We start from the raw sequence: 18,597 nt of genomic DNA, 5'->3' as shown, positions 1-18,597 counted from the left end.
AATGTCAAAATGTCCCGATATTCTGTCGAGGATTTTCTGCAGAGTGATTTGATGGGCTCCAAAAACACTGATGTCAGAGCGTTCACATGTTTATCTTTTTGTGACCTTTTCCTCACGTTAGGGATTCTTTCTCTCACGCACACACATCTCGTCGCATAAACGCTCTCATACACCAAACATTTACACAGAGTGGGTTTGAAGTGTAGGCCCCAGGCACTTTTTGATGGGTGTTGCTGCTGACAGAAGTTATTACTACAGAGGAGCCCTAAGAGGTGGAAGAGAACTTTCTGGAACTCTAAGTACATTCCCTGGCTTCCTCAGACTCTCCTTGTGGGTACTTAGCGAGAAAGTGAGACAGAGAGTGGGGTATGTGGAGAGGCTGTTTGTTTTTTCTGTGTCCCGCAGGTATAGTCAGAGGAGAGCTTGGTGACGTGCACAGAGCTGAGACTCTATTTCCACCTGTCTGAGGATGACTCAAAGAAAATAGCAGTTCAGGAAAGGAATGACAAGAGATTTTATTAGATTTTTAAGAATGACCTCAAGCAGACCTTTATCATTGAAATCTGTTATATAAACATCCTAGTGAAACACAATCAATACATTGACATATATGTTTTATGTGCAAGTTTGTACATAAATGCAACATGTATTTCAACAAAATGTCTAAATTGAGACTTTAAATTTGAGTATTGTTAAATTTCACTGTTATTACTCATTGCCATTTCATACCATTGTGACAAAATTCAGAGCCTTATTGACCTGTCCAGGTGTCTAGGCCTTTTTTATAGTTAGGATGGGCTTCAAAGCCTGAGAGTGGTTTCAAAGCCTAGGGTGGGCTTCAAAGCAAATGTGCAACCCTGCTCCTACAAAGCCCCCTACAAAACAGAAAATCAATAGAATGACGTTCACCCTTCTCAGACAGTATAGCAATGTAAGAAAACAGCTGCAGAAATTGGAGTTAAAGTTACATTTTTTTATTTTAAAAGGTTTAAAACGTTAAAGAAGGACAGCATTGCATTCACAGATTTAAATAAAATCAGTGTAAATTAAATAATAATGGAAAACATTCATATGAAGCACTCATATATACAAGTAGCCTGTGTGTAAAATGTATTTGCAAAGATTTTGCCATAAAAAGATTTCCAATTGAAGTGCTCAATAACAATATGAGAATCCTAAAGTGGATCGGAGTTCTGTGTGTATGTGTTTTGAATATGTGAGGGTTGGTATGTATGTGTATTTAGAAGGAGATGAATGTATCGTGAGGATTCAGACATGGTAACACTTACAGTGTTAGAGAAACATAATCAGTCAAGTAGCGTGAGGACACTGACAAGAGGATTAGAAGAGATCTGTCCTCATATACTTTACTGTGGCCTCAGTATCTTCTCAATGTCTTACAGTAAATCTAAAATCTTACCTACATTATGAAAATTGTCTTCCAACAACAGTCATTTTTTTGTGGATTTCTTTTCAAGACCTGCCTGTAACGCCTCGTGTAACCACACCCCCACAAATCTTCATCAGTTTGTGGCACGATTTGACTAAGACCCAAATGTATCCGCAAGTAAGGTGGGCGTACCTCTCTGGATAATTGCTTTGGAACATGATGTTCCAAATATTGTGTTAAATTTCCATCACACGCTTGCAGTATTCCACCAATCACTATGCACTGGTTAACTGGCCAATCATAGCACACCTAGCTTTTCAGAGTGATGAGTTTTTTTAAAAATCTGCACGTTTCAGAGAGGCGGGGCAAAGAGGAGATACAAACATGTATTGGTATGTGGAAAATACAGCGTTTTTGAACCTTAAATCGTTTTTACACATTGAATTACATGTATGCACAAATCAAATTATTAATAATTCAATTTTGGTAGCTAATATGAGTTTCTGCTCAAAAATGAACCTTAATTGGATGTGAGTAAAGGCCCATAAAAATCTCAGTGTTTTAAGATTAAATTGAATGTTTAGTGCTTTTCCGGTTATTGTATAGTAATAAGTTCATATTTCTTAGGATGAGAACTTATTTGTGAATATTAAAAGCATTTTGTGAAAATGTAGCCTTTATTCAGTTTGAACCATTTTAATTGCGTTTCTGTCCAGTGTGTTGAATCGAACCCCTGTGCATCTGATTCATGAGATCATACTGGTGGACGACTTCAGCGAAGATCGTAAGTATTACGTGTATTATTAGATGATATAGCACAACATAATTACAATACGACTTAACGAGAGAGTATTGTTTTGCACTTTATCTGTATGCACAAATCAAATTAAGTTTTTAATGAAATTGCGGTTGTGTTGCTGTTATAATTTATAGTTTTTATTAATACAATAATTTTTTTCTTTTTAGCAAATGACTGCCTTCTTCTCACCAAGTTGCCCAAAGTAAAGTGTCTTCGTAATAAACGCAGAGAAGGTAGGCCAGTTACGAAGTCTCTTCCTACAAATGTAAATGTTTTCATTGGGCTGGCAGTACTCCTGTTTGTAATGAAATCCAGACGCAGCTGTTCGCTGGTATTCCAGTGTGTGTTTTAACAGCAGGTGGTGCGTTACTGGGAGGGTAACAACAGACTGTGAAGATGATCACAACACATCTACTGAAGCTTTTGCCAGTGTTTTTCACAGTTCCTTATGTGTCACACAGGTGGAGAACAGAGCAGATATACTCGCACCTCATACTCGTACTGTCATCCGGATCTTTCTGTTCGGGTTAACAGATATGTTGAATCAAGAGGATGATGGAACACAGATTAGTTTGCGCGCAGGGGATTTAAAATCTTGATAAAAACATTTAAAAATCCATTTGTAAGCAGAGAATTTGTGTGCATCTATCTGAAAACACTGGTCTTAAACCGTTGAAGCAAATATTGATTTTGCCACTGCTGTACAGCCAGTGGCAGATTTTATGTCGGCCGTTGTTCGGAATGGCTTTCTGAGCCCTCAGAGATGCTTTGGGTAAAATGCCCACTTAATGTTTAATGAAATCACATTAGCGCAGTTTAACGAAATTATGGCTGTCGAAAGATTAGTCATATTTATGGCTGGTTACCTTTTTGGCAAATTAGGAATCCAATCCAAATTGGAAATGCAAATTTATGTTAAGTTGCTCATTTAGTTTATTAGCACCATGCTGTTAATGTCATTGGGTCGAAATGCATTTGTATGTTAATAACTAGATTTTCTGAAGGAACTGTGAACAGTGCTTGTCCATGCAAAACCAACCCCACTATGCAAGCATGTTGTGCCTGTCGCTGTGCTATAGTTGTGTTTTGATTATATTCAATGGCATTGCTGTATAAATTCTTACTGGATAAATCTACGACGTTTTGGTCCATAGTTATGACGTGAGTCCTTGCTTCATTTTATAGTACACCAGTCAACAGGTGATGTCTTGAAGTAATAACATCTCTCTTCTAAATAAGCAGCATGGTTTAAGTAATCATTTTACGTGTACTGAAATTAGTTTTTCTAATCTTACATTTACAAATTGCACTTTGTTGCACTACACTGGTGTATATGGAAATATAAGGCCAGATTTACAAACAGCTTGCGGCAGCGCTAACGCCTGTTTTTGGTGTAAGAAAACCTGTCAGTATTTACTAAAGACTTGCAGTGAAAATTGATCGCGCTGAAAAGGCAATGTCAACTTTTTGCGACTGACCGTATTGTATATGCATTGTAGGAGTTTCCTCTTCAGACGCAAACTTTATGAGAAGAGAGTATTTAAAATCCCTGTGAACCGGAAGTTGCGATTGTGTTTACTTACGTATTCTGACATTTTCGAGTAAAAAATGTGGGCTTGATTTGATTGGATGTATAAAAACAGCCTTTGCATTATGAAATGTAACTGGGATAAAGACTTGATAGTTGAAGGGTGTGGTGAGGAAGGCGGGACGAGAGCCGTGACGCGGGGCCGGTGGCGTGAGTGCTAAGTGCAAGCAGCTGTGCGCGCACCGGTCCCGCATCTTATCACGGAGGAGATTGGGAGCTTAAAAGGATGTTCGGCAGGACTGTTGACGAGAGAGGACCGGGCCCGAAACTGTGTTTAGTTGGTGTATGTTTTGTGGCCGGCAGTCTACCGTGAGGTGGCTGTCGGCTACTTCCGTGTTTATTGTTTGTTTATGTTTAATTAAAGTTTTATTGTCAAATGTTCGCCGGTTCCCGCCTCCTTCCTTCCCTTCATACGAACTTTATTACAAAGGGTTAACAAATGTAGTGAGTAGTTAACAAATGCCCCGCCCAAGCCGGCTAACTTGCATCATTTAAGAGACAGCATATAGTCACTAGTAGAGGGAAGTGCATTTTAAAAAGAGAATGGCCCACATTGGTAAGCTATTTACAATAAACGCTGCAATATTTCGTGAAAACTTGGGAATTGTCATTTTTTATTTTACTGGGACTTTAAATGGTTTGCACTTGTCATTGTTCGGGTATTTGCTGGCTTTTTTCAATGCCCAAAACAGCACGTCTTAAACTATGCGCTTATTTGCGCTGCTCTTGGTAGATTGCAAGGGTCATTATGGGAATGATATATTGCGTCTGTGTTTTTAATGTGCGCTTTGTTAGTTAATCACCCGCAGAAACTTTTACTCCCATCAGCATTTTTTTATTGCGCTTTCGCGGTATTATGCCGTGTTCTGTAAATCTGGCCCACAGTTTGTAACTGGAAAAGATACATTACTTTAAAAAACAGCTGCACTACTATCCTGCAGCAGAAATGAGTCAGTAAAAACAACAGGACTAACTATAAAGTAGCATTGCAAAATTCTCACTTAAAATGATAATCCTCTCGCTGCCCCCTTCCAGTTTATTCCAGCGCTTCTAGGTTCCATTACACACTGTCACACACTGTCGGTTAGACAGCATTGATTAATGCATAAAACCCCTGCGCAGCCAACTCTGTACAAGAGAAAATTGTTAAAAGGTTTAAGGCATTTAAACCGTATTGTCGTCCCGGAGCTACAAACAGGGTGTGCGGTTCTGCTATGTTAACTCTATTAGCTGTAGGTGAATATAATCTCTGCCGTTCTCAGTCTCTCTGCGTTCCGGGTCTCCGTTTTCTTCTCCATCTGCCCAGCGCGTGCACAGAGGGGCCACAACTAGCCTAATATGAAATGCACACAGGCAAAAACAACGCACGCCGCCTGCTCTCAACAACTCTGTAGAGGGTGCGTTCACCCATCTGGAAAATACAGCCTTATTGTGGATGTAATGGGATTTTTAATTGGCTGAAGTTGCCATGCTGCATGAAACTTAGCACGTTTACAATTATTATGCATCCTCAGTCAAGCTCCGCTGATTTAACAGCCTCGCCTTCACCGAAACGTTTTTTTGTTCCGTTTCGAAAATAACCGTAAGGCCTTAATTGTCTCTTCACCTAATCAGATTTAAATGGCTCTTCTCTTTTTTTTCTCTGTGAATGAGATTGTTGAGATGAGAGTATTTTTCAGCCTAACAGGCTTTTGAACAGATGTCACGTGTAAGGCTTTCCACAACTCTGACGGACTGTGAATTCTCCGGCGTCTCTGATCAGCCTCCCTGTCTGTGTGTGTCTCAGGACTAATCCGGTCCAGGGTTCGAGGGGCGGATGCGGCCGGTGCCGGTGCCGGCATCCTGACTTTTTTGGACAGTCACTGTGAGGTCAATAAAGACTGGCTGCCACCACTGCTGCAGAGGGTCAAAGAGGTTTGGATTTTACACTGCACTGCACACTGCAAAATACATTAGGGCTATCAAATGAACACACACATTTCATATCATACATTATAATGATTATCATTTTATATGATCTGATATGAGATATGATATATAATATATCAGATCATATAAAATGAAAACATTATGAACTTGTTCTCATACTTGAATTTGGATACATGATTCTGTTTCTTCAGTTCACCCAGCAGTGTCAAGATTCCAAGTATGTTTTTTCCCAGGACAAAATGTACACTTGACTAGGGCTGTGCAATTAATCGGAAATTAATCCTAATCGTCAATTTAAGCCTTCATCAATTACAAAAACTAAATACTCGAGGTAAAGGATTATTGTGCCGCATTCCATTTTGCAAGGATCCATCTGTTTTCTTGCAGTATAAATCCACAGCGCACACCTTTCCTTTACAGTGGTTCAGCAGTGCTATTGTAAAGTGCTCTTTACAATTATTATCAGTTAAATTCAGAGTTTAAAAGCCAAGTTTTTTATTTTCTATATTGTTTTAAAGGTTAATGAGTAATCGTGTTGAATAATCGGGATCTAAATATTGGCCAAATTAATCGCGATTATGATTTGTGTCATAATCGAGCAGCCCTACACTTCACAAAATCACATTTTCCAAAATCCATTTTATTCCTGCCGTTTTAACAGGTGCTTTACAACCCAAATAGTGCTGACACATACCAAGTATTGTTTTCTTTCAGCAGGATGCCATTGTGTGGCATGAAAGAATTGAGCTATGAGTTCAGAGCGTCTGCTGTGATGATGTTAGACAAGTGTGGGTGTGTGTGTGAGTTTGCACCTACTTTTGGGGACATTCACCAGAGTATACGTGTGTGTGTGTGTGTGTACATTCACCCACTCTTAGTAACGCATATAATCCTAGTGTTCACTGATTTTCCTCCTCCTTTGTTGTGAAATCAAGCTGAACAGACAGATAGTCGAGTCGTCCACATTCCCATCAACCCTCTCTTTGTCTTATTTTGAATATTTTTATTTTTCAGGACTCAACCTGTGTCGCCAGCCCTGTGATTGACATCATTAATATGGACACGTTTGCCTACGTTGCAGCTTCCTCAGACCTCCGAGGAGGTAAAAGCAGCAATTATAATCCTCCGTTCACTGTCCCATCGCTGACATCCGAGGGGTGGCGGTCACATTCCCCAATCAGCTGTGTCACACAGAAACAAATCTAACAATTAGCTGTGATTAAAGCCCCGCCTCATCCTAGGCGCTACACTTTAATTATCACTGCCGCTGTGCCATATAATTATGAAATGAAAGTTATGAGAAATTATAGCAAAAAGAGCTTAATTGATCTTTCTCTGTCTCTTGTCTCTCTCCAATCTGCTGCAGGCTTCGACTGGAGTCTACATTTTAAATGGGAGCAACTGTCTGCTGAGAAGCGAGCCAGGAGAGATGACCCCACCGAGCCCATTAAGTAGGTGAAGAGAAACCAGTCTGCTCAAATAAGAGAGGCCTAAAAGTATATATTTTTTTCTTCTAGATAATTTAGCAATGTTTTTGTGTTATGGGTCACTACAGACTGAAAACACGGCACTTTCGTATTTAATTCTGTAATGAAAAGACTGCTGAAAATTTACAGCAGAAATTATATATGGTGGAATTTAACATTATTTATCAGTAATTAATACTACACTTTAATACTACACTATTAAGAAAAAAGTTAGTTACATTTTAAGAAGTAACAATCCGACTTTTGGAATAAAACTTTCAACCTCTATTTCTCCTCCTGTTGTATTGTAATTCATGCTGTTCTAACATTCTGAAAGTTGGTTGTAATGAAGGTTGTTAATAGCGTAGATAAACAGGCGCTCAGGCTGAGAGATCCCGTTTGCTCCTGCGCATGCTGTGCACCAGTGCAGCACCGCAGCCAGTCTGAAGCTCTGGCAGCCGACAGATGCAGAATAGATCAGTTCAATGAGAGAGTGCGTGTGTGCTTGTGTGTGTGGGCACAGATGGTAAGTGGTGGTGTGTATATCACAATGATATGCGAGCAGGGCAGCAAAACGCTGACCCTTGACTGACAGCCAATTGGTTGTCGCACCAGCAGGAGTTTGCGTATGAATTATGAAACGTAATATTAAGTTGTTAATTGGAAGTGCTGTGACATGATCTGCTGTTAATATCTTGCATACATCTACCGGATATTACAAACACAGCAGGAGCTTACATTTAGGCATTAGATAAAAGTATTTTTAGTAGTTAAAGTATTGTGTGTAATGTTTTGAAGGATCTATTGATAGAAATGCAATATAATATACATGACTATGTCTTTAAATACCTTACATAATAAAGCATTATGTTTTTATTGCCTAAGAATGAGCTAGTATCTACATACACCGTGAGTCCCCTTGCATGGAATTCGCCATGTTGTTTCTACAGTAGCCCTAAACGGACAAACTGCTCAACAGAGCGCTTTTCAAAAATATGTTTTCTCTTTTGTTAAAGAAGTGAAAACGCGACGGCATCTTAGCCCTCTATCAGCCACCGTAGTGCTTTGAAAGGGAGGGGTAGAGTGAGGCGGTGGTCGCAATTTGAAACCTCACCACTAGATGCTGCTAAATTTCATACACTGGACCTTTAAGTATAAGTAATTATTTGTAATGTATAATTCGAGATGTATTTGTATTTATTAAAATGTACATTTAGTCATTTAGCTGACGCTTTATTACGCCTTCTGTCGGGCATGTAACTCATTCCACATATTTGTTATATTACTGCAGCAATAGACTTTTCTCAAGAGGAAAGAAAATGACTTAATAAAAAAGCATAGGCTTCGAAAGAGGGAATATGTACAATAATACATATACTGTAGAATTTAAGGAGGACTCTTTTTACTTTAACCACCCACAACACCCCAGCATCGTGACAGTCAGTTTTTATTAACATGTAGTTCACACCATGACTTTAAAAGGATGTCATTGTGTACAGTAGCATTGCTTGATGCTGGAATAACATCTGTATTTGCATAGTGTTATTCCAGAAATAACTTTTAATGCATTGTTCAATTCATTTATAAATTCCCGTCAGGTTTTTCCATTTTCCGCCCATTTACAGAGCGCGATTGTCAACGCTTTTGAGCTTTGTGTCTGGCCAGCTAAAAGATGAGAACAGATGTGTGAAAAGTAAATTAATCCGAGATGAAAGTACGGCCCTGAGGAGCGGCACAAAAACAATGTGTCCTTCCACTTCACAATGAAAGATAACTGCTGATTGAATTCAAATGGCTTTGATGATATGGAAACTGCATTCCCCAACATCCTCAATGTTTGAAGCTGCTCTCTTTGTTTTTGAAGGGCAAGCCGAGTTTCATCAGGACAATAAGAACGCAGCCGCACTGGCAATCTTCTTCCAAAAACTAGTAACTCAACTATCACTTAGTCTGCTTCAGTGATCTTTCATCCTCTGAACCCAAACCACACTCCCAAAGAAATGTTTAATGCATCGGTATTGAGTGACAGGATTTTAAAACACACTGGATTGAGGCATTTATTGTCCAGTTTTCCTTTCAACCCCCAGAACACCCATCATTGCTGGAGGACTGTTTGTAATCGACAGATCGTGGTTCAATCACTTGGGAAAATATGACACAGCCATGGACATCTGGGGAGGGGAGAACTTCGGTGAGTATTTACTATGCATGAACGCACCTGTCTGACGGCATTCATGTGTCAATCACTTTCCTCCACTGACAGATTGATTGTAGGCAACTTGTTGATGTTGTCTCATCGGAGACGAAATGCCATGCGGTGACATTTGAACTTAGAAATTGCTTCTCTTGATCTCCAAAATCAATTTGTCAGACCATGTCTGTTTAGGCGATTTTTTTAACTTCGTTTTCTTTCTTGAAAGAATTGCGCTGGGGATGATAGGATGGTTCTTCTTGTGCTGGGTTGATTAAAGGGAACCGTCATTAACCCTGAACGTATTTAGAATTCAATTGGAACTGGACCAATAAAATCAGCGAATGTTCTGTTCATGACCTCTGGGAAACCTTTTTTAAGTATTATCTTAATAATATTTTATTAAGGTTTTTTTTTCTCCATTTATTTATCATTGGAGTTTGGGTTACTCGCCACAGGGCATTGTTGGCTTGCTCACTGGGAGACTGCATTTATTACATATTATTTGCTAGAACGATTCTGCTTGTTCTATAAACACCATGCACTGTGCTGTGTTTGACCTTTTCAGTGTTTTTCTGTTTTTCTTATTTTCTCCTGTAAAACTGCTTTGGAACAATGCACATTGTACCAAGGCACTTTATAAATAAATTGAATTGAATTAACAAAGATGCATAAGATTGTTGTTGACATCTCTTTGTTGATCATAAGAAAATTAGATGAGAAATGTTCATATTAATGATGTAAACCTCTGACTTTGTGGAGTTTAAAACATTGTTAAGATCTATCCTGAAAGAGTGAGGAGAAATGAAATGACTAGAAATAACTACGAAATTAAAGTAACAAGTTTTCATTTGCGGAGGAAATGCAATATAATATACATGACTATGTCTTCAGAGGTGTTTAAAGACCTTACATAATGAAGCGTTATGTTTTTATTACCTTCGAATGAGCTATTTCTATTTAAGGTCCCCTTGCATGGAATTTGCCATGTTGTTTCTACAGTAGACTTTAACGGACAAACTGCTCTACAGAGCACGTTTCGTACATTTTTAGCTAGTTCGGCAAAGAAGCAAAAATGTTGTCCTGTGACGAAATCTTAGTCCTGTGTAAGCCACCGTAGTGCTTCAAAAGGGAGGGGTGAGTGGTGCAGCGTGCCGTTGGTTGTAATCCACAACCTCACCGCTAGATGGCGCTAAATGTCATACAGGGCACCTTTAAGATATCTCTATTTGAGATTTGCATTTAACTATAAATATCTTGATGTGTTTCTAGAGATCTCTTTTAGAGTATGGATGTGTGGAGGAAGTCTGGAAATTGTTCCATGTAGCAGGGTCGGCCACGTCTTCCGCAAGAAACACCCCTACATCTTTCCAGAGGGCAATGCCAACACATATATAAAGTAAGAACTGCAAGAAGTGCATGCACATATATGTTTATTCATAACTCCACAACAATATGTAAAAGTTTAGCTAAGTTTAGCTAATAAAGGACGTAGCCCCTTTTATTAACATCAGAAGACCTTGTTGTATCCTTTGGGGTCTCATAAATTTGAATATGCAAATCTTTTATTTATCTCCGAATGTTTTCCATGTTGAATTTTTTACCATAGATAGAGACAATTTGACTTTTCCATAGAAGAAAATCTGCTGTGTAAAATTTGTTTGCTTTTATCACGTTTTGCCTCCCGGGAAAAACCTCAGCATGAAACTATGAAATATTAAGGGCATAGCGCAACATTCTGAATCTGAATTGCTATGCCGTGTGCTCAGTCAACAAAATCTGTTTCCACATATAGTTCAGAAAAGCTAATCAATAATTGCTAAAGGCATTAGTCGACTCCTAGATTCTCCCAAAATCCGCATCCTGTTACATCTGTTAAATTTATGTGAGTCTCAGATATGGTTTATATAGTTGCGTAATTTGTTGCACACACATGATGCGTAAAAGGTTTCTTTCACACCCTCATCATGAATTCTAGTAGCCGTACTTATGATTTGGCAGGTCTTCCTAATGATCTCCCTGATGAGGTCGATGTGCATATCTTCAAGGGAAGCGAACACACATCTTTGCACTTTGTTTCAGGAACACCAGAAGGACGGCCGAGGTTTGGATGGATGAATTCAAACTCTTCTACTACTCCGCTCGACCAACTGCCAGGGGGAAATCCTACGGGGAGTGAGTGACCAGCACATATGTTTTTGTGTGTATCTGTAACAAGAGGGCATTAGAGAAAAGATGTACGTCTTATTCCGCTCATTCTCTTCCTCTCTTATCAGCATTCGCGACAGGCAGGAGCTTCGTAAGAGCCTCGTATGTAAATCCTTCAAGTGGTATCTGGACAACGTCTATCCAGAGCTCAAGTGAGTCGGGTGGCAAGTGTGGCGCGTGTCTTTGAGAGCGTGTGCCGGCGGTGACTGATGATTGCAAATTACAGTGTTATTATTTTAGCATGGCAGTGAATGGCTCCGCTGTGTCTTAAGCGATTTTGTTGTCTGAGCCGCTGTCTGTCTGCTCTCATCAGTCACAAGGGAAGAATCTGAAAAAACACTGTGGCAGATATTGCATACTAACATTGTCTGTGCATCTCAATTCTTTTTACAGCGACGCAAATTTTACCGTAGAGCCAAGCAGAGTTCAGTTTTGGTGTTCAGAAACATAAGTTTACTTGTATTAAAGGACATCAGACAGTGTCACAGATGTGATAAATACGAATATATAATTAAAAAAGTTTATGGGTTTTGATCAGATGTCAGATGTTACTCACACCTGTGCTCCAAATAGATTCACATTCACGCACATTTATTTAAAAAAGCGGAATGCACTTTATGGCCCTGCTCTGCTGTCTTTGAACTGTGAGTGCGAGCATTCAGGCTCAGAAAATATTCCACATCATGATACTTGTGTGTACATTCTACAAGCTCTTTCTCGGCTGAGGATGTTTGAAGATTTCTCCTCCGTTACATTTCTTCTGTGTCTAGTTCTGTGTCTTATGAGTGACTTCACACAGAATGCCATTACAGAGTCATTGATTCTATTTCATTTTTCCCGGCATTGAAATTCAGCTTTGCTTTGAAAACCATAGACCTGGAATTACAACTTTTCAAGTGCTATGAAATTATAGCAGACACCCTAAAATTTGATTTAAGTAGTGATCTTTGAAGTATCTGATGAATTGTTTAAGTTCATATTGAAAGTTAGACTTCGGACAATTTGGGGTATTTTTTCCGGAATATCTAGTTCAGAAAATTTTATTTTTAACTGAAGGTATTTTTGTAGGAGAACAATTGGAATGGTACAAGGAGTCACCTTTTGCTTGCTTTGCTACTTAATGCCGTCTAGTAGAAACAATGAAAACATTTAAAAGATCTCATTTGAGATCTCACTGTTTATGTTTTATTCTCAAATCCAGAGTTCCAGATGATTCAGATGCCAAGTCTGGTGCGATTCGGCAGAGGCAGAATTGCCTGGAATCTCGCACAGTTGAGGGACAGGATCTCCCCGTGCTCACGCTCACACCCTGTACCGGCACCAAAGACTCGCCAGCAGCCAATCAGGTACAAGACTCCCCGGCATACTGTCAGAGAAAGTATGTTCAAAGTTATGAGAACACAAATCCTGCTTTTGGTGTCGCCTCAAATGATCAAACATTGTATTAAGCAGATTTTTTTTGGAGACCAAAAGAAGAACAAAGCTATTGTGTTCTCCAATCTCACACCAGGAATCGGTGACATCTCGCACAGTTAGGCTGGTCACATTGAGCCCCGAAGACATGCTAGATTACATTAAATGCCGTGCGACTGGGGGAGCATGGTGAAAGGGCAGCTTTTACAGTCGGGTAATGGGATTTAATTCAGGTCACATTTTTGCACTGCTGTGTAATTATATTAAACAAAGAGGTGCCCTCTGGTCTCTGAGCAGCTAATCTGCTCCACTGTCACCCTGCATGACTCTCTTACCTGCACGTGAGCCTGTTGAAAGTGACTTTGCATTGCCTTTAAATTCTATTCCTATAGTATTCCCAGAAATATGAGATATTAATATTCATATTTTTCTGCAGACTTACAAACAAGAATCATTTTTGTCAATAGAGTTACCAATTTTTTTGTTGTTGTGCTAGTCAGACATCAAAGGACATTCTTCTTTCTATGCAATCTAGCAAATATATTTTGCTCTCATTCCAATTTGATTTCCAATTGAACCTTCTGTAGGGCTCAGGCATTTCAATTCTGATTCCAACTCTTCAATCGAAAGGCAGGAAAATTGGCAAAAACTCACCGTCTCCTGGTCATAAAGCCTTCTCATTCTGTTCAAACACTATGGACCCTCATTGTATCCGGAAACAGTGTTTATTTAGCGGTCTCATGTGCATCAACCCGAGGGGGACCACCCCCGCCGAGGATGCCATGTGTCCCAGGAGCCTCTGAAATAGTTTCAGTGGGACCGCTGGTTGCTGCTTGAAGTTCTTCAGGCTTCACGCTCGGTAGAAAGGCGTGCAGTCATAGAGACAGAGTCGAGTTCCATACCGAGGAAGAGGATGCTCTGCACGGGGGAGAGCTTGCTCTTCTCTCGGTCGACCTGCAACCCCAAACGGTCTAGGTGCCGGAGCACCAGGTCCCTGTGTGTACACAACAGATCTCGCGAGTGTGCCAAGATGAGCCAGTCGTCGAGATAGTTGAGTATGCGCACCCCCTGCTCCCTGAGGGGAGTGAGGGCGGCCTCCACGACCTTCGTAAAGACTCGTGGAGACAGGGACAAACTGAATGGGAGGACGCGGTACTGATATGCCTGTCCCTCGAACGCGAACCGCAGGAACGGCCGGTGACGAGGGAGGATGGACACATGGAAGTACGCGTCCTTCAGGCCGATTGCCATGAACCAATCCTGACGCCTGACAGACGTCAGGATACGCCTCTGCATTAGCATCCTGAACGGCAGCTTGTGTAGGTGCTTGTTCAGGGTACGCAGGTCCAAGATGGTGCTCTTCTTGGGGACAATGAAATACGGGCTGTAGAACCCGGAGTACATCTCGGCCAGAGGGACGAGCTCGATCGCCCCCTTCGCCAGAAGGGTAGCGACCTCGGCCTGAAGCACGGGAGCCTCCCACTGAGGTGAAGCGGATGCCCCGAAACTTGGGTGGGCGCTTGGCGAACTGAATCACATAGCCGAGACGGATTGTTCTCTCTAGCCACCGTGCTGGTCTGGGAAGAGCCAGCCAGGCTCCCAGGGACCGAGACAGGGGGACCAGAGGTTCGATCTGCTTCATTGCCCCCACGGGGGGTGGTTCGATGGCTGGCAGTACGGCTCCCTCGCCGTGGGGGAGACCCCGGGGAGGAGAGCGGCTCTGCCGAGATGCCTGCCTGGCGGTATCGCGGCACACCGCACCGTCCGACTGAGGGTGCTGGTGGCCACTGAGGGTTACACCCGACCGTGTGTCTTGCCGGGACACAACGTGGGGTTGCCGAGCACCGTCCTGCGGAGGGTGAGAGCGGCTGTGAGGGAGACCCAGGGAGAGAGAAAGCTCTTTTTGTAAGAATGTGGGCACCAGGCCCTGAAAAGGGCCCGGCTGGTGTTGCTGTGTACCGCGACTGCACGTTCCACCTGGGGAATATCAACATAGCCCTTGGCTGCCCCGTCATCGAGGGAGGTCAGGGCGACCGAGCTAGTCTGACGTGCACGCGCCGAGAAGGGGGCGTTCAAGGTCCGACTGAGCTCATCATGCACTTCCAGAAAAAATGGCACCAGGGCCGACAGCGGCTTAGAGTCGCGGCCGGTGCCGAGAAACCACGTATCCAGCCGCGAGCGCTGGGGAAGAGGCGGTGCGGTGCACTGCAGCCCAATACTCGCGTCGGCCCGGGAAAGCATGATTGACATCTCAACGTCCGCTTCCTCCTGAGCTCGACCCCCTGGAGGAGGGAGCTCCAAGGAATCATCGGGGTCGGATGCCAAGAGGTCGCCCTCCGATGCTACAAGCGACATCTCATCGTCGTAATGGCCCGTGTCTGAGTGCGTGACTGAGGAGCAAGGCGGCGTACCGCCTTTTCCGGGATGGTCAGACGAGCGAGGCGGGGCGTGAACGGTCCGCGAGCCAGGGGCTGACGGATTGAGGCTCACGGTGATCCCCCTATCACCCTCGTTGCTCGCCGAGGCAGACGGCAGGGCTGATGCCACTGCTGCCGCGGGACGGGAAGCATTCGAGGAGGTGGCTGATTCCCGAAAGAACACAGCCATCCGTGACCGCAACGTCTGTATCATCCTTCGCCCGCAGTGCGGGCATGACGAATCCACATACGCTGCCTCAGCGTGCCGGAGTCCCAGACACTTGAGGCAGACATCGTGTCCGTCCCCCTCCTCGATGAGTGTGTTGCACCCACGAGCACAGCGGGACAAGCCATGCTGAAGAAATTTGCTCTTTTAGAGAGAAGCTTTGGAAGTTGCCGAGACGCCCAGGGGAAGTCACAGTTGTGGAAGAACCGCGAAGTCGTCAGCATCAGGATGCGAAGGCTCCGAAGAACAAAAGGTGAATGAATGCAGCACGCCGGCTCCCTTTTATACCCGGGGCGGGGACCGGCATGCAAATTTCATTCGCCAATTTTCATTGGCCTGTTCTCAAGTCAAACCCCATTCTGTCGACACAACGTCAAGAGACCGACAGAAAGGGAACTTAAATTCTCTCTTGTGCATTAACATGTTTACTCTCTAAATTTAAAAAACAGAGATGATGAGAGATATTGATCTGGGACCAAAACACAACCAAAGATTTCTTACGTGCGTTTATAGCACTGCAAGAGCATGTCTCCCCGCTGTGTGTGACCTTGTTAAGCGTATATAAGACCAGATGGGAAGCGGTTCATCAGCACGACTCACAAAAGCACATTTTCACGCTGCCCTTATGTGCCGTTCTGCGTACGTGTCCCTGAACAGTAAATGACACCACCTTCTCAGAGGAAAACATTAGGCGTTGATGACGTTTTCTTCCAACATTTTGTCTCTATTGGTTTAGTGTTTAAGTGGAGCTGATAGATTAAAACAGACATCTTTGAATGAACACTATGGCATTACAAATGCAACCCTACAGTAGGAAAGATTCATTGTAAAGTAAACCCATGGCGACCCATCAGTAGATTTGCTAGGCAGAGGGCAAAACGGTTTGTACGTTAATAAAATGAAATGAAATCTGTATGTCCAGTGGCGTTTAAAACACCCTCATTTACTTCATCATCAAAAGGCATAAAATCTATTAAAATATCATTGAAAGGAATCTGCTACTGCTTTTTTACAGCACTATGTGTTCAACATCAGAACAAGCTTTGACAGCAACAGGCACGTTTGAAGCTCTAAGATTGTGTTCTTTCATGTGCAGGAATGGATCTACACCCACGGACAGCAAATCCGCCAGCAGCAACACTGTCTGTACGTCTCCACCACTTTCCCTGCCTCCGAGATCCTGCTCGTACCCTGCAACATCAGCGACGGCAAGCAGGTACATCCGCCACTGTTGCTTCCAATGAGAATGCCGGAGATGTCAGTGACAGCTCATAAATCAGCCCACACTTAGAAAGCTCCCAGAGAAACCCCCTGACATCAGTCCCAGCGTTAGACAGCCCCTCAGGAGGGGCTTTACTTTCAGGCAGATGTCAGCGATTCTCCCGTGTCACATTTGTCACGTCAATGTCAGCGTCATGTGGCACGCTGTAGCGAAGCATCAGAAAACATCCTCTTTATTCCGTGTTGTGCTGGGATGTGCACATAACAGCAGATATGATGTGTGAATGCACACGGTCCATTATATGACATTTTGATATGCATTTGTGTGCACTACAATACAGTTGTATTTATATAAAAGCTACTGTATTTCCCCGTGGGTGTTCATATCTCCCGTATTCTGCAGCGTTGGCAGAAATCTGGCACTCACCTGGAGCACTTGGCATCTCGTTTCTGCGTGGACAGCGAGATGGCTCTGGACGGCATTGAGAGCAGTAAAATGCTGGTGATCAGCCCGTGCGAGCTGTCAGCCCACACTCAGAGATGGGAAGTGCCTTTCTCGTGATCTTTCCTCCCTGACCTCGTCTCACCTCTCGGGGCTCCGCTGGAGTCAGAAGTCACATAGAAAGACAGAGAGAGAAAGAGATCAGTGTGTACCTCCAGGAGGGCGACATCTGTGTCCTGCTGTATTCGCACCCTTTGTCTCTTCAGCATTTCACAGGTATGCTGGGATTGCAAAACATCCCGACTTGCTAAAAAATGACCAATTTACTGTTCTTTTAGTAATGTTGCATTCTATAGTATATACTGTTTATATACTGTTTTGTTTATTTGAGCATTCCGATCAGCTTAATATACATTACATTAGCAACATGTGCTCAACCATAACCATTTAGATTTTTTAATGCAAATAACACGTTCATTTGTATTATTTCGCCAAGGCTTTCTCGAGGCACTGTGCCTAATTGTCTTTTTACTGTGCCTAATTTTTATTTGGCATAGCAATGATGTTTTGCATTAAGTGACCATCTTGCATTGTAGTTATTGTCATCTTAAATTTTGTAAAAATAATGAGCCTAATTTAAAAGTCCAAAGTACATAGGGACCAATCAGGCCAGTTTTCCTCTCTATGCTCATGCGCTTCGCCTAATGTCTCTCTGTTTCTCTATTCAGGATCCCCTGAGTGTCAGTCATACCCATGTTCTCCAGAACAAAGCTTGGCAGTTGGACCCACACAATTCTGAGGAACAGATCAAGTGTGACACACTAAAGAATGCACAACTTTTTACAATTTATTTTTACCCTAACTTGCCCCAATACAAAGCACTTGTATGATCTGCTTGCACATTAACATACAATAAATGCCCTATTTTTTCTTAATGGCCCTTCTGCTTTTTTTTCCATACCTGGTCATCTCATGATTGTGGAGCTTTTTCAAATGTACTTTTACCTTTGTTGGTTAAATAAGCAAAAATAGTCGAACCCCAATCGCAACGGTCTGCTTGAATTAGCATGGCAGAAAGCCTCATTAGTCCATAATAAAAAGTTTAACTGCTGTCTGAAGTTGCAAAGAGATGTAACTTCTGCAAAGGAAATGAACTTGGGATCGGCAAAAGTGGTTTGTTCTCACAAGCTCTGCCGATGCTGTTGGCAAGAACTGACAGTGTTTGCCCAGAAGAGCTAAATAAAGCGCAGCCACATCGCCACATGCCCAGGCGACAGGACAGGGAGGATCCAATTACCACTTCCTCA

The 18,597-nt window shown here is 42.4% G+C and overlaps 1 protein-coding gene across 1 annotated transcript in view; it reads left to right on the top strand.

Moving 5' to 3' along the window:
- Positions 1–18,230, top strand: part of galnt14 (UDP-N-acetyl-alpha-D-galactosamine:polypeptide N-acetylgalactosaminyltransferase 14 (GalNAc-T14)) — a 29,790-nt gene extending 11,560 nt beyond the window's left edge. The window contains exons 4-16 of the mRNA XM_079474644.1: positions 2,107–2,174; positions 2,357–2,422; positions 5,564–5,691; positions 6,721–6,808; positions 7,073–7,157; positions 9,260–9,363; positions 10,636–10,762; positions 11,446–11,538; positions 11,640–11,723; positions 12,773–12,917; positions 16,724–16,843; positions 17,252–17,566; positions 18,019–18,230. Of these exons, the coding sequence (XP_079330770.1) occupies positions 2,107–2,174; positions 2,357–2,422; positions 5,564–5,691; positions 6,721–6,808; positions 7,073–7,157; positions 9,260–9,363; positions 10,636–10,762; positions 11,446–11,538; positions 11,640–11,723; positions 12,773–12,917; positions 16,724–16,843; positions 17,252–17,410 (1,267 nt within the window). The 3' untranslated portion in view covers positions 17,411–17,566; positions 18,019–18,230. The remainder of the gene's footprint in view (positions 1–2,106; positions 2,175–2,356; positions 2,423–5,563; positions 5,692–6,720; positions 6,809–7,072; positions 7,158–9,259; positions 9,364–10,635; positions 10,763–11,445; positions 11,539–11,639; positions 11,724–12,772; positions 12,918–16,723; positions 16,844–17,251; positions 17,567–18,018) is intronic.
- The last annotated feature ends 367 nt before the right edge of the window (positions 18,231–18,597 follow it).

This window comes from Barbatula barbatula (assembly GCF_947034865.1).
Source record: "Barbatula barbatula genome assembly, chromosome: 15".
Classification (NCBI taxonomy): domain Eukaryota; kingdom Metazoa; phylum Chordata; class Actinopteri; order Cypriniformes; family Nemacheilidae; genus Barbatula; species Barbatula barbatula.
This window is presented reverse-complemented; position numbering and strand designations above follow the sequence as displayed.